At 44.2% G+C, this 15,000-nt stretch overlaps 1 protein-coding gene across 1 annotated transcript in view; it reads left to right on the top strand.

The window, feature by feature from the left end:
- Window positions 1-15,000, top strand: part of galnt14 (UDP-N-acetyl-alpha-D-galactosamine:polypeptide N-acetylgalactosaminyltransferase 14 (GalNAc-T14)) — a 165,638-nt gene that overhangs the window by 142,495 nt on the left and 8,143 nt on the right. Inside the window, exons 9-13 of the mRNA XM_068342289.1 lie at window positions 77-180; window positions 4,500-4,626; window positions 10,147-10,239; window positions 11,332-11,415; window positions 12,648-12,792. Of these exons, the coding sequence (XP_068198390.1) occupies window positions 77-180; window positions 4,500-4,626; window positions 10,147-10,239; window positions 11,332-11,415; window positions 12,648-12,792 (553 nt within the window). The remainder of the gene's footprint in view (window positions 1-76; window positions 181-4,499; window positions 4,627-10,146; window positions 10,240-11,331; window positions 11,416-12,647; window positions 12,793-15,000) is intronic.

The raw sequence follows: 15,000 nt of genomic DNA, 5'->3' as shown, positions 1-15,000 counted from the left end.
CTCCGTTTGTTTTCTTTGATAACCAAGGACCGTCTCCCTCACCCTGGTGTTTGTGTTGCTCCTCTTCGTCTCACAGGACTCCCATCATTGCCGGAGGCCTTTTTGTGATTGACAAGTCCTGGTTCAATCATCTGGGTAAATACGACACTGCCATGGACATCTGGGGCGGGGAGAACTTTGGTGAGTTGGTATTAGATAGCAGACATGAATCTGACCACAATGGTGAACTGTTAAAGAGGAAATACAGAGTTTGTTTCAATGAACAAATGAAAGATGATTAAAAAGATTTTTTTCTGAGGTGGAATCAGAAGGACCAACTGTATGAAAAGCAGCAGTTGATGCTGTTTTTGTTTCTGTCAGTCTGTGCCATGGAAACACTAAAACTCCCCACATGTCAGCAGACAGGGCAAAAATGGTTCTGGGGATCAATGCTGGTTTACATCTGATCTGATCAACTTTGAAGCCAGAAATCATGTCCACTTTTTTCCACTTTCATCAGCTAAAACATTTCAGATGAATCTATTGAATATCTTCCAGCTGACACAACCAAATATTCATCTGTATGACGCTGATTCATCTCTAAAGAGATCCTATGATGGAACATACATTTTTGCAGGTCTCTACATAGACATAGTGGTCCTCCCTAACCTACAAACTCCTACAGTCTTCAAAACAAAAGCTTCCTGCATGAATGAATACATGAAATCATTTGAAATCCACAGTGAAAATTTCTTGATTCATAACAGCGCTGAACCTGACGTGATCTCTTGCGTGATTGACAGAGTGATTGACGTATCCTCCTGAGCCATATTTGATTGATTGACATGTCGTCTCCCCGCATAAGGGCGTGGTCATCCCCGAGGTGCAGTTTGTTCAGGTTAAGGTAGCAGTGTGTGGTCATGACCTGGCTCAGAGCTACACAATGAAAGTTCCTCACAAGCTGTTGAAGTCAGCTAGCATTTGGCTAACTAGTTAGCTCCGCTTCAGCCTGGTGTGTGTGTGTGTGTGTGTGTGTGTGTGTGTGTGTGTGTGTATGTGTGTGTGTGTGTGTGTGTGTGTGTGTGTGTGTGTGTGTGTGTGTGTGTGTGTGTGTGTGTGTGTGTGTGTGTGTGTGTGTGTGTGGAAAACAGGAGAGAAAAACACCAGAAAAATAAGAGTGAAATATGTGGTAACAAGTTACTGAAAGTTTAAACAGCAGGTATACCAGTAGACAGTAGCACGGGCGTTCACGTGGCTTTTGTTTACATGGGGGTGGGGGGTGTTGATTGAGGGAGCTCAGAGGCATACCCATATCTCTTTTTATATTGTTTAATGTGATCAGGGAGACAGGTAGGAGAGTACTTGGTGTGTCATCTGGAAGGAAAGTAGATAAGGAGACTTGGTGGTGGAATGAGGAGGTACAGGAGTGTATACAGAGAAAGAGGTTAGCTAAGAAGAAGTGAAGCCAGACTGAGATGGTTTGGACATGTCCAGAGGAGAGATAGTGAATATATTGGTAGAAGGATGCTGAGTTCTGAACTGCCAGGCAGGAGGCCTAGAGGAAGACCAAAGAGGAGGTTTATGGATGTAGTGAAAGAGGACATGAAGGTAGGTGGTGTGAGAGAAGAGGATGAGAAGACAGGGTTAGATGGAGGACACTGATTGGCTGTGGAGACCCTGAAGGGAAACGCCCAAAGGAAAAGAAGAAGATTGAACATGTCATGTCAGCAGATTACAATACTGCTGATTAGTTTAGGGGCGGCTGTAGCTCAGTCCACGAGGTCTTGGGCTGGTGACCAGAGGGTGGCCAGCTCAAGACCTGCCTGTGGACCAAAAATTTGGCTTGTGACCTGGTAGGTGCTCAGTAGGTGGACTTCTCCTGTCCACCTACTGAGCACTGCCAGGGTGCCCATGAGCAAGGCACCATCCCCTTAAAAGTTGCTCATTGGGCACAACATAAAAGAGCTGCCCGCTCGTCTACCATCATCCTCTCCTTGATGATGGTAGAGGCCCCAGTTATCTCAATGTTCCTCTTGTGACTTTAATCATACTGTGATCAATGAATTATCAGTATGGTTTAATATCTATTATAGTGAGTTCATAAAACCTCATAAATCCAAGACAAGAGAGACAAAATAGCGTTGTTGTAAATCCACCTGCTATCAGCACCTTGGACAGCAGCATATCTGGATCAGGGCTCACTGCTGCAGGTCTTCTGATGATTCACAGACTGTGAGTCCGAGGTCCTACCACCACTGGGGCTGGACTAGACAGTGGTGGTAGGACCTCTGAAACCTCTCGATTCCACAAGTCCCAGTGGGAAGGAGGGGGTTGGCTGGACTGGTGGTGGTGCTGCTAACAGGAGCGCCTGCTGCCCTCAAACCAGCTGAATGAAGGTGGACTCTGTACTGAGCAGAAAACATGTTCCTACAGTCTGACACCCATCCAGCTGCAACATCTGGCTCTCCTGCTGCTAGCAGCCTGCAGACTTCTGAACTGTGTGTGTGTGTGTGTGTGTGTGTGTGTGTGTGTGTGTGTGTGTGTGTGTGTGTGTGTGTGTGTGTGTGTGTGTGTGTGTGTGTGTGTGTGTGTGTGTGTGGTGTGTGTGTGTGTGTGTGTGTGTCCATGTTAAACAGGGAAAATGAGAAAAGCAGTTCAGACCACACACACACACACACACACACACACACACACACACACACACACACACACACACACACACACACACACACACACACACACACACACACACACACACACACACACACACACACACACTCCAGGTCTCATTTGTTCTCTGACATGTTTCTGTCAGTCTCACAGGTTCTGCGTCGGTTCCTCAGAACTCTGACTTCTCCTGTCCTCTTTGGTGTTTTCCAGTGTTTCATCTTCATTTCCATCTCTCCTCTTCTTCATCAAACCTGGTCTCCATGCTCTCATTTCACTTCCTCTTCCTCTTTCTCCTTCATCCTCACAGTCACCGGAGAACTTTTCGCTCCTCATTCTCGGGGTTGTTTTTCTGTCCCCCCCTGAGCGTACAGATATCACATGGACACCCCGAACAGACCCAACAGCTTGTTGATGCTCCACAAACCGGCTGCTCTTTGTTCAAAGCGTCAAAATGCTTCTAAATCTTGAAAGTTGAAGTAAACATCACCATTTCCATGGAAAACTGCAAGAAATGTGCTGCTGTTTTGTTATTCTGTTGTCTCTTATTTTTGGATTCTGGTGACATGAGTGTTGTGTTCGGAGAAGTTGAAACTCTGAATATTTGCGTTCTGCAGTAATTCAACATATTGATCCAGAGGGTATTTTAACTACTGGGAAATAGCAGTTAAGGATTAGGGTTAGGCTTGGAGGTTACTGTCAGGGTCAGGGTCAGGGTCAGGGTCAGCTGGACCAGTCGACATGAAGGTGAACCTACGGTGTATGTATCTGCTATGTCTGTGACAAATAGACATCCTCATTTTGGGTAAAGTCATGGAATAAGATGCTTCATGGTATGTTGAGATTAGATTTGGTTACTTTACATTGCATTCAAATGTATTGCCAGTGCACAGTACCAGGATGACACGCTGTGGTGACCCCTAAAGGGACAAGACGAAAGGCAGTGAGTGTGTGCGTGCACGTTCGTCTGCGTCTGTGTGTGGCTCCTCGGCGCACGGGGGTCGCGCCCGGAGTTTCCCCCGCCTCAGGCCCTCAGTCAGCTGGGATAGGCTACAGCTCCACATGACCCACTACAGCAGATGAAGCGGTAGATGATGAATGAATGAATGAATGAAAGGATGATTTTTTGAGGGTGTTGTTGTTCTGATAACTTTAACGTTTGCTGACACATCGGTTTTCAAAATGCATGTCTCTATACATCAGATTAGCAAAAACACTGATGACATCCTCTGTTTGTCATCTAAAGTAATAGTTCACAGGGAGCTGATCCAACCATAGAGCCAGCCAAGCAGCTGTTCCAAGAAAAAGTGAAAACTCAGCAATCCACCTTGAATATTAGAACCCTCTTTGTGGGAATTAAATCACAGGCGGCCCCAGCAGCGAAAAACAGTGGGTTTGGATAAAAGATTTACCCACATGTGAGCTCTGAGCAGGATTAAAACCATTGATCAGCTCAGGTAATGTCAAACCTCCACCTTTGACAAATCGTCTCAGTCTGAATGGGCCTTAAAGTGTTTGTGCCGTCGTCTTTATCATAAAAATGACGAGGCATAGGGAAAAACTGGAGCTGGAAGTTATTGCAACAGGATTTTTGATAGAGGTCTAGAGAAAATAGTCTCCTGAAGATGGATGTCCCAGTAAACCTCTAATGAGTACAGTCCATTGGTAAATGAAATCAGTAGATGAACATCTACCAGTTGGCACCTGCTATCCTTCAGTTGCTGAATAAAGACATGGAAATAAGTCCGTCCATAACACAGTTTTTAATTAATCAAGACAGAGAAAGTGTATGAAATATGACAGCTTGAGGTGTCTGGGGAGACATGGCTGATGTGTGTGTGTTGTGTCTGCAGAGATCTCGTTCCGGGTGTGGCAGTGTGGGGGCAGTCTGGAGATCATCCCCTGCAGCAGAGTCGGTCACGTCTTCAGGAAGAAACACCCGTACGTCTTCCCCGAGGGGAACGCCAACACTTACATCAAGTAAGCCCTGAAGGATTTGTGACCTCCTCTGATGTCCTGATTTACAGCTATGGACATTTATAATGGTCTCATACCGCACCTGTAATGTGTTTGACGTGCAGGATGGAGCCTCATTTCTGTCATAACAGGTGACAACTCTAGTAACACTTAAAGCTTTCCACTGTCGCTGGAGCTCAGTTCACTCCTGTGTGAGTGAATGAATGAATGAATGAATGAATGAATGAATGAATGAGTGAGTGAATGAATGAATGAGTGAATGAATGAATGAATGAATGAATGAATGAATGAATGAATGAATGAATGAATGAATGAATGAATGAATGATAGAATGAATGAATGAATGAATGACTACAGGAGACAAGATCAGTAGTTTAAATGTGTGCCCTCTTTTCTCACCGTTAATGTGTTCCAGGAACCGATTAATGAATTCCGAAATAGAGCGACAAACTATTTCTTATTATTTTCAGTAATTTAAACGTTTCTCCCCCCCCCCATACTGATATTAAAACACTCCGATAGACTGTTTAAGACACTTTCTGTCTCATGTAAGTCCGAGACTCACAGAACGTAGCACACCTCTGGATGCCGTCAGCCAATAGAATGTGCGTACGGTATCACATGACTGCCCACCAAAGATCCGCGATGAGATGAAGTCGCGAGCGTTGATAATCAAATCCACGAGGGCGCGCTGTACTTCTCTCGAGAATATCTGCTTTAATACGTGTTGTGTTTATCTTTATATTCCTATTACATACAGCAATTGAACAAATACGTTAAAGTTTGCATTAGTCTATAAACCTTAATGAACAGTGTAATCCATCTAATATGTCCACAATGACACAAAATAATAATAATGCCATGAAATATGATCCTTTATATTGTAATTATTAATTGTACTTCAAACATTCATTGACATGTTTTTCGTGTTAGCGTGCTGTGAAGAATGAGTAGACGAGTGTTTCCTCCCTTTAGTTAATGATGTGCCCACTGTGCAGGTGATTGACTACTGTAGTACTACCGGTCAGCTCCTGAGATCATGCAGGGTGCACTTACACACTAACCTACTTAATAATGCACAGGAAACATGTGGACCTGCTGTCTGTGTGCTGTAACCACTAAATGCTGTTTCCATCGTCGTTAAATGAATTAATAGCTGCCTGGAAGACTTTCAGCTAAGAGCATAAAACTATCTGGCTCTAGCCGTCAGCTGTTTGATGCCCCTTTGAAGCATTTTAAGACAGGAAGATATTTTCTTCCATCAACAGGACTAATGTGCTCAGCTTGCAGGTGGATTTATCTGGTATGAATAGATGTGTTTCTGCTACAATAAGGATCCGAGTTCCATTCAGGTCACAAAATGAATGTGTTTGGTAAATTCTTCAAAGTGATGTATAACATGGAATAAGAAATCATTGTTTGGAATAGGGAGAGAGGACTTATTTCTTTGATAAATTTGAGGTGATGTGAGAAAATGAATCCTCTTTGTGTTGAAAAACAATTAGCGAACATCCACGTGAAGACCAGTATCATGTTTAAGCATGCAATGAAGCATTTTGGGAAACACTGCAAATGACAAACTGAGGTGGAAGACATATTGAATGAGTTCACAGAAAAGTTAATTGCAGCAGTTCATCACAACATAACTCCTGGGATCCATAGAGCGGTGATTTATCTGGGGGGTTACGATTCTTTTTAGAGTTCAGTCGCTCATAAACCCCAGCATGCTCACAAAACATTAACGCTGCCTTGGTTGGAAGTTGGCTTCCCTTTGTGGTCTTATGCATGGAGAGAGTCAATAATGCTGTCAGGTTGGGGGGTTTGGGCCCCCAAAAGAAACAGGCTGCTGCACAACAGAAGAGATTTAATACATTTACTGTCTGGTGTCAGATCGGCTCATCCACACCAACTCCAATGCTGGAAGGCTATGTGTGTGTGTGTGTGTGTGTGTGTGTGTGTGTGTGTGTAAATACACACACACACACACACACACACATACACACACATATACAGTGCGCCCTCACGCATTTGCTCATCAACACTCACGACTTCACCTCATCACAGATTTTTGGTAGGTGGTCATGTGATGCCATACGCGCATTCGATTGGCTGACGGCATCCAGAAGTGTGCTACGTTCCGTGAGTCTTGGAACGCAAAGCATTTCCATCAGACACAAACGTGTTTTAAACCGTGTGTGAATAGGTAATACAGATAGAAGGGGGTTTAACATCAGTATGGGGGGGTTCAGAAACGTTTAAATTACCATAAATAATAAGATAAATAGTCTGTCGCTATATCGCAGAATCTGTTATTCACATGTGGATTAACCATTATATATACAGTATGTATGTATGTGTGTGTGTGTGTGTGTATATGTATATACTGTGTGTGTATATGTGTGTGTGTATATATATATATATATATATATATATATATATATACTGTATATATATATACACTGTATATATATATGTATATTTATATATATATATATATATATATATATGTATATATATATACACTGTATATATATATTGTATATATGAAAATAAAAAAGTCCATATAGCCACCCACAAACAAACACATTTGCTCAGTCTGTTTATTCCTGTTGGCCATTTCCAAGCAACATCTGTTCAGCTCTGAAAATGATGACTTTTATTCTTTTCACGACGGCCTGATGTTTGTGATCAGCGTGGATTTCCTTAACAAAGCTGCTGTTGTCTGCTCATTTGTTGCTCTTCTGGTTAATTAGCTGCCGGCTCTGAGCTGGCATTCTTGATTATAAATATGCAAAATAAAAGGAGCTGCTAAATAATTTGATCACAAAGATAATGCTGTTTCCTTCCTCAGTGAGGCCCACTGCTGTGACCTTGTGTGTGTGTGTGATTTTTTAATTGTAAGGCTGTGTGTGACACATTTATGTTTATACGCCTACAAGCATCTCATATCCTCTCTCTCTTTCCCTTTCATTAAACAGCTACAGCCAGCAAGTGCATTGCCAGTAATGGAGGGTTTATGTCATTTCAATGAGATAGTTTACAGCTCACAGAAACTCAGCTAATAGCTAATTACTTCAGAGAGGGAAAAGGAGAATGAGAGAAAAAGCAAATTGGGATGAGAGATAGAGAGAATGTGCTGATTGTTGGTGCAGCATGGCTGAATAACGTACACTGAGCTGAAGAGAATTTAACCAGGATGAGAGATACTGCAGTAGATTCACACCTGGTGAGGCTGAAGGTCCTCTCTGGATCCTGATCCGGTGCAGTAGTGACAGTAGTGACACAGTAGTGACAGTAGGGACACAGTAGTGACAGTAGTGACACAGTAGTGACAGTAGTGACACAGTAGTGACAGTAGTGACACAGTAGTGACAGTAGTGACACAGTAGTGACAGTAGTGACACAGTAGTGACAGTAGTGACACAGTAGTGCAGTAGTGACACTTTACGAGCAGAACACGGATGCGGAGGTGGTCAGCTCACCCTGAGGGACGCCACCATCAGGACGTTTCAACAGGGAAGAAAGAACTGATGACTGATTACATCGGACACTTTAAAATAAAATATTTTTCCCAACAAGTCAGTGAAGAGAGTAGCATTTTTATGTGTCAGATGATGTGTCGTCATTGGTTGTGTTGGGTGCTTAGGGTGCTGTAATGAGATACTAATGGACAGACATCTGCCCAGAGATGCAGCGAGATAACCTCCCCAATGGATTCAGACACAGCTGGCTGTGGCGGCTGATGAGTCTGCAGAGACTGATGAGGCTAATGAAATCCTACAGATGGTGAATGAAGACTAAGTGTGATCGGACAGAGGGTGTGCGTCATAGCAGAATGAATGAACTAGATGCACAGATAGAATCATGTTTTAAGAGACAGGAACAGGATGACATTCTATGGATATCTTAATTTACAGAAGCACTAAATGAAACTAAGAATGCTGAACCACTAGACAGTCTGAACCAAGTCTGGACCTTTTTAACCCTTCATCGTGTTCTCTCTCCATGTGTTACTGCAGATCATTTTTAATTTCTTCTATTCATTTCTCTTTTTTTGATGCTTGTTGACCGTTGACCCTCGCCTGATGTCATTTCCTGTAGTTGGTTTGAGAATCTGAACTATAAGAAACATGTTTTCTCACTGAATGGACCAACCTGTTCTGGGAGTTCTCACGTCTGCACTTAAAGCGTTCATCAGACTGAAATGTCCAGAACAAGACAGGACGGTGTGAGGAATAAACTGCAGGTCTAAGTGTGTAACTTGTATTTGAACTTCATTTGTCGATCATACTTGACAAATGTAATGTGCTCAATTTTATTGTCAACCCTCATATTTAGATGTATTTGGTGGATTCTAAACTTTTTCCTTACCTGCCCTATTTATGTGACACTGACGCCTGTTGCAGACTAACTGAAACCACACATTGCTGTTAGCATTGGTGTCTTGTTCAAGCAAGGTGAGTTTAGTTAAATTAGCCTGAGATCATACACGTTAACACCAGCTAACATGTTCATGGTGCTGTAATGAACCACACAATACTCACTGTGATGACTCCTTGCACATCCTTAATAGTAGGTCTCAGTGTGATTGCTGTTCCAGCAGATTTTAATTTGTATATTCAATGTATCAGGAAAACTGGAAGGGGATTGTCTAATGTACTGGTAGTAGAAGAGATATTACGACTGTATGTGGAGCGATAGGAGGGAGACGGGCAGCTCCACGTCTCCCTCCTGTCCCTGTGGACTGAGCTGCTGCTGAAATGTGGATGTGAGAGTAAAGTTGTGAGGAAACCTGTGGATGGTTAGGTTACTTCAACAGGTGACCAGAATGCTTTAGAGGTTTGATGTAATGGTAGCGTCATGTTGAGAAAGATAGATGGTAAAAGGTTAATTACACACCTGCTGGAATGTTAGCTCCTCAACTAACTAGAGTTCTAATGTTTGTTTGGTTTTTTACTTGATGGAAAATGGATGTGAATAAAATATTCAGGTTCCTGATGGGGATCCAAAGGCAGGAGGTTAACCCTGAGACACGCTGATGTCTCAGGGTTTCTACTGTCACCTCTCCCTAATTCACAGCGGCTAAAACATCAGCTTGGTTCACACTGTAAGGAGGGATGGACAGGCCTTAACTGCATTGCATCTTTTTTATGTCACGTTGCATATATAAATTATTTTTGTCATGTAAACCATTCAGCGTCGTCCTTAAACATCTGGGCGGGAGAGGCTGGGACGATGTTCTCCTGTTCTGTTGTCTCCTGTTTGATTAATGAGGTTTTCCTGAGGCGTCCACATCCAGACTGTGGTGTCCCTGAAAGCACTGATGCCTCAGGTAGTGTTGAGTAAAGTAACGTGGAACACTTTCCCCTGGTCTGATTTAGTGTGTGTGTGTGTGTGTGTGTGTGTGTGTGTGTGTGTGTGTGTGTGTGTGTGTGTGTGTGTGTGTGTGTGTGTGTGTGTGTGTGTGTGTGTGTGTGTGTGTGTGTGTGTGTGTGTGTGTGTGTGTGTGTGTGTGTGTTACAGGAACACCCGTCGCACGGCGGAGGTGTGGATGGACGACTTCAGTCTCTTCTACTACTCTGCTCGCCCTGCAGCTCGGGGGAAATCTTTCGGAGAGTGAGAACACACACTTGTTATTCTTGCTGGTTGGACGTCGGCTTCCAGACTGGTTAATTACCTCCACATCTCCAATCTTCTCAGCTTAGCAGGGAGGGTTGGTTATGGCTGTGTCACCACAGACAATAGAAGAGCAGCCAGGCCAAATGGATTCAGATACCATCCTACCTCAAAGTCCTAATTAGATTTCAGGACAGGTTGTTTAATTAATGTCAGATCTCTCCTTCCTTCAGTTCACCTGTTAACTATTAGATCGCTGCAAAACGTAGAATCTTCAACAAATAGTCTGCAATGGAAAAAAAGGGTCGACTGAGAACCGCTGTAGAAACCAAGAGAGGGATGTTCTAGCCTCTGTCCCCCATCAGTCATGTAGGGTCCTGTGGTTCAACAGGCCCAGGACCATCACATTCTATTTCTTGTTTTTAAAGTGACCACAGTGCTAAAGTAACTGAAATAATCCCTGGATGCTGATTGTAACATTAACAAGTACTTAGAGTTAGTCTTTCTTTCTGAACCCTCATAGTTCACCTGTTCAGCTCCAGTCAGTTGTAAGTTGTGGGGGTGTTTTTTTAATATTTTTATTCCTTATTGCTTCCTTCTAATGCGCCCGACACCGCGTCAAGTTCCCCCTGTGGTGACCTTTACCTGGAAATAAACCCTGTTCTGATTGTGATCCGTAGGTGAAGGAGCTCAGAGACCCTGAGACGTCCCTGTTGGGTGTCGGTTCAGACGCCTGAAAACAGTCCTGTGAATCCGACTAACGCCTCACACCAGAGAGGGGGGGGCACAGTCTGTCCTCTTTGGCCCTTAATAGGAGGCCAGTCACTCCTCACTATGTAATTTGTAGGAGCCCCCCCCCCCCCCCCCCCCAGACACACCGGAGAGGGACATTAGAGCCACCGGTTTGTCTAAATGTCAGTGTTTACCTGGCAGGGACACACTGACATCTAGATCCTGTGACGTGAGGATAGTTCATGTGTACGTCTGCTGGTAAAGTGTTGGTGAATAGAGTTGTGGAACAGCTGCTGACGGATCGCTTCTGCTTTTGTGTTCGTGTCTCTTTTTATGTGTTTCTGTCTGCGTTTCAACCAGCATCCGAGGCCGAGTGGAGCTGCGCAGGAGGCTCAAGTGCAAATCCTTTAAGTGGTACTTAGACAACGTGTACCCAGAGCTCAAGTAAGAGTGTGTGTGTGTGTGTGTGTGTGTGTGTGTGTGTGTGTGTGTGTGTGTGTGTGTGTGTGTGTGTGTGTGTGTGTGTGTGTGTGTGTGTGTGTGTGTGTGTGTGTGTGTGTGTGTGTGTGTGTGTGTGTGTCTGCTGAGCATACAGCATAAATTTCTACTCTGACATGGAAACTGTTGTTGCTCTAAGTATACTCTAATCTATATGGTAGACTGTGATTTTGTGTCTTCTTACTCATTGTGTCCCCATCCAGAGATCTCATGGGACACAAGCTGTAAAGGATGCAGGGGTTCAAAACTTCCACTAAAACTTGCATAATCTGTGTGTTTTATGTTCTGATCAGACCTGGTTTAAAACTAAATGTTTTCACATCACAAGTTAAGAGTTGAGCTGGATTTGGATCAAGTGTTGCACACCCATGTAACACTCTTTGTGGTCTATTTGATGAGTATAATAATAGTCCACACTGAGTGCACAGACACCTCCAAACACACACACACTTCCTCCTGATTGTAGGAGTTCCCAGAAGCCCTGGTGGCTCACACAACACACTCACACTCACGTCCACACTTATGCAAATACCTTTAAGACATAAGAACACTCATTTAAAAACCTACTCTCACACACACACACACACACACACACACACACACACACACACACACACACACACACACACACACACACATGCTCTTAAATACCCAAATACCCATTCATCCACTGGAGGCCTGTGTTAATCCCCTAGAATGGAATTAACAGACTTGTTCTCAAGGGAAGATGGACTTGACCCTTAAAATTCAGAATAACCTTTACCGGGTTATTAAAACGGAGAGAGATAGCAGATTGAATTAATGCTGCAGGGCTTAAGCCCCAGTTTATAGCACAGCTGAGAATTTAACAAGAAAACCTGGGAAAGTTTATCAAAGAAAACGACGGGGAAAAAACTTTGTGTATTAATGAGATTTGAAAATGGTAGCGTTGGAACAGCAGCAGGAGCAGATTGTCACGTGTGAAAACACTGTTCGTGTGACGGAGGTTCTGATGTCGTTAATGAGACCAACCTGTAAATAATTCTCTTTCTTTGAGGCGGTCTGTGTATTTTTCTGAACGTATTTTCTAAACCCCCGCCCCCCCACTTCGGGGGAATGTGATCTTTACATTAAAGCAGCATCAGTGATGTCTGCCTCTCACATCCATCTGACTCCACTCCTCCCATCTTGTGTTTCAGAGTCCCAGATGACTCTGACTCCCAGTCCGGTGTGATCAGACAACGACAGAACTGTCTGGAGTCCCTCAGAGTGGAGGGCCAGGATCCGCCCGTCCTCACACTGGGCCCCTGCGCTGGGGCAGAGGGGGTACCTGCTGTCAACCAGGTGGGGCAAAAGGGAAATGGAAATTTCATTTCTTCCTGTGTTCCAATCCTTTTCCAAACTAGATGGGCGACAGAACCCCTCCAGTGAATCTGGGTCATCCTGGGTGTGGAGGACCTGACCAGATACCCAATCGGCTCGTTTCCATGCAGAAGCATGCAGCTCTCTCTCTGTGTGAACCCCCCACCCTGTCTGGGGGGGCTGAGTCTGAGTTCAGCCTCCCTGTGGAGGAAGTTCATTTCTCATTTTGTGGTCACTGCCCAGAGCTCCTGACCACAGGTGAGGGGTGGAATGTCGATGGACCGGTGACCTGACCTCCTCGCTTTCCAGCTCAGCTCTCTGTTGGACTGTCCACCGCCACCCCCACCAGTCTGCTGATGCAGCGCAAACCGCCCGTCTGTCTCACGCTCTGTGTTTCTATCACTCGTGAGCAAAACCAGAGATATTTCAGCCCTTTGGCTTGTGGCAGTTACACCCCCCCATACTGGAGGGGACATTAAAACCCTTTTCTGGCAGGAAATTGTTCCCTCAGACTCTGAGGTTCCAAGGCTCCTAAAGCAGACGCCTCTCACCACGACCACACCTTCAGATACCATCACATACAAATACAACTGGAGACTCTTCCATGAACTTTAGTTAAACTCAGGGTTTATTAAACGTATCGTCATGTTGCTGTTTTTTGTCGCATTGATAAATAAATGTTATAATAGCTGCTAAAAAGTTGAGGGCATGAAACTGAAAATACGACCCTGACCAGGAATGCCTGGATGGTCATCTAGGATCCAGATATATTGTTCAGTTCATGGGAGGTTTCACTCCATGTTGGCTGACAGGAATTGAGATGAAGGAGTCGAGTGACAGGCGTGAAATGGGAGCTACTGAGCCTCTGAAATATATTTCTCAACACGACTTGGCCCATGTGGCGTGAATGCAAAGGTGCTAAAGCAGCTGTAAAGTTAGTACCCTGACCTAAGATAGTGTAACACTTCAGCAATCAATAACTGGTTCATGATCAATAACTACCAGCACGAAATGCATGAGTTTTCTTATTTTTATTAAAGTATACCAACACGTTTGTGAGTTGAGCAGCTGTTCTCCACACTCACCGTATGAAGTTGAGCCTTACTCTTTTGCAGTAATGCTCCTTCAGTGCTCTAAATGGTCATCCTCTCTCTCTTTCCCATTGTCCACTCACCAGTAATGAGCTCTTTTCTTTTAGTTGATAGTTTGTACGTGTGAGCTCTACATACGTAACACTAAAACATCGTCAGTCAATGTATTTGAAGGGGTTAAACCCGTAATGGCAGGTAGTCGGTGAGGGGGTAACCGTTAAGATGCCTTTAAGCAGCTTCTTCAGAAAAATAGTGCTTACATGGTGGTCCTCTAGTCGGGGCTGCAGGTGTCAACGTTATTTCCAGCCAAAGTGCACTTTGTTTCTCCTCTTGATTTATCCGGGGAACACTTCTGCTGAACGTGCAGGCTGTGTTCCAGCCCCGCCCGCTCGCCGTCCAGCTACACCGTGATTACACCCAGTGATCCGCCTCAGTGCTGCCTCATCTTTGGTCAGCCCCCCACCGTTCAAATACATTCGATCACGTTGTTTGGTAAGACTGCATAAGATGTCATGTACAAAAAAAATAAATCCCCAGTTTACACGTGTAAAGCTATCGATGCAGGTTCCTCCTGAGCAGGAGGAAAGTCATAGCAGCGCGTTGTAAATGAAAAGTTTATTAAAGTTACGGACCACTCCGAGATGCTTTGGTCCAGTATATACATGTGGGTTTCCACTCAGATAATAATTAAAATACAGAATTAGAGACAGCAGTGATGGCTGAAGCTAGAGACTACATGTAGACGCACCAACCCAGCCTCGCTCCATCCAGCAGAGAAGATATATGGAGGGTGCAGCACCAATTAACCCCCCCATGTCATTCTCTTTGCTGCAGTTCAATAAATCAATCATATGGTGAAATAAAGCCTGCAGTGTTGAGTTATTCAAGGTAAAAGTCCGTACATCAGAGAGCGACCCCCCACTGCGCCGTCACCAAACAACTCTCACCCCCCATTACCTCACACGGACCAATGAGCACATCCAGAGCAGGATCAGGTGGTAATTACTGACTACCCGTTTACTGATATGCAGCTTTATATCCCTGATGCAAAACAGTCCTATAATAATAGCTGATTATTTCCTTTCAACTAATCATTACA

Source organism: Antennarius striatus, chromosome 19 (assembly GCF_040054535.1).
Source record: "Antennarius striatus isolate MH-2024 chromosome 19, ASM4005453v1, whole genome shotgun sequence".
In the NCBI taxonomy this organism is placed as follows: domain Eukaryota; kingdom Metazoa; phylum Chordata; class Actinopteri; order Lophiiformes; family Antennariidae; genus Antennarius; species Antennarius striatus.
The sequence above is the reverse complement of the archived record's forward strand: the minus strand, read 5'-3'. Positions and strand labels throughout refer to the sequence as shown.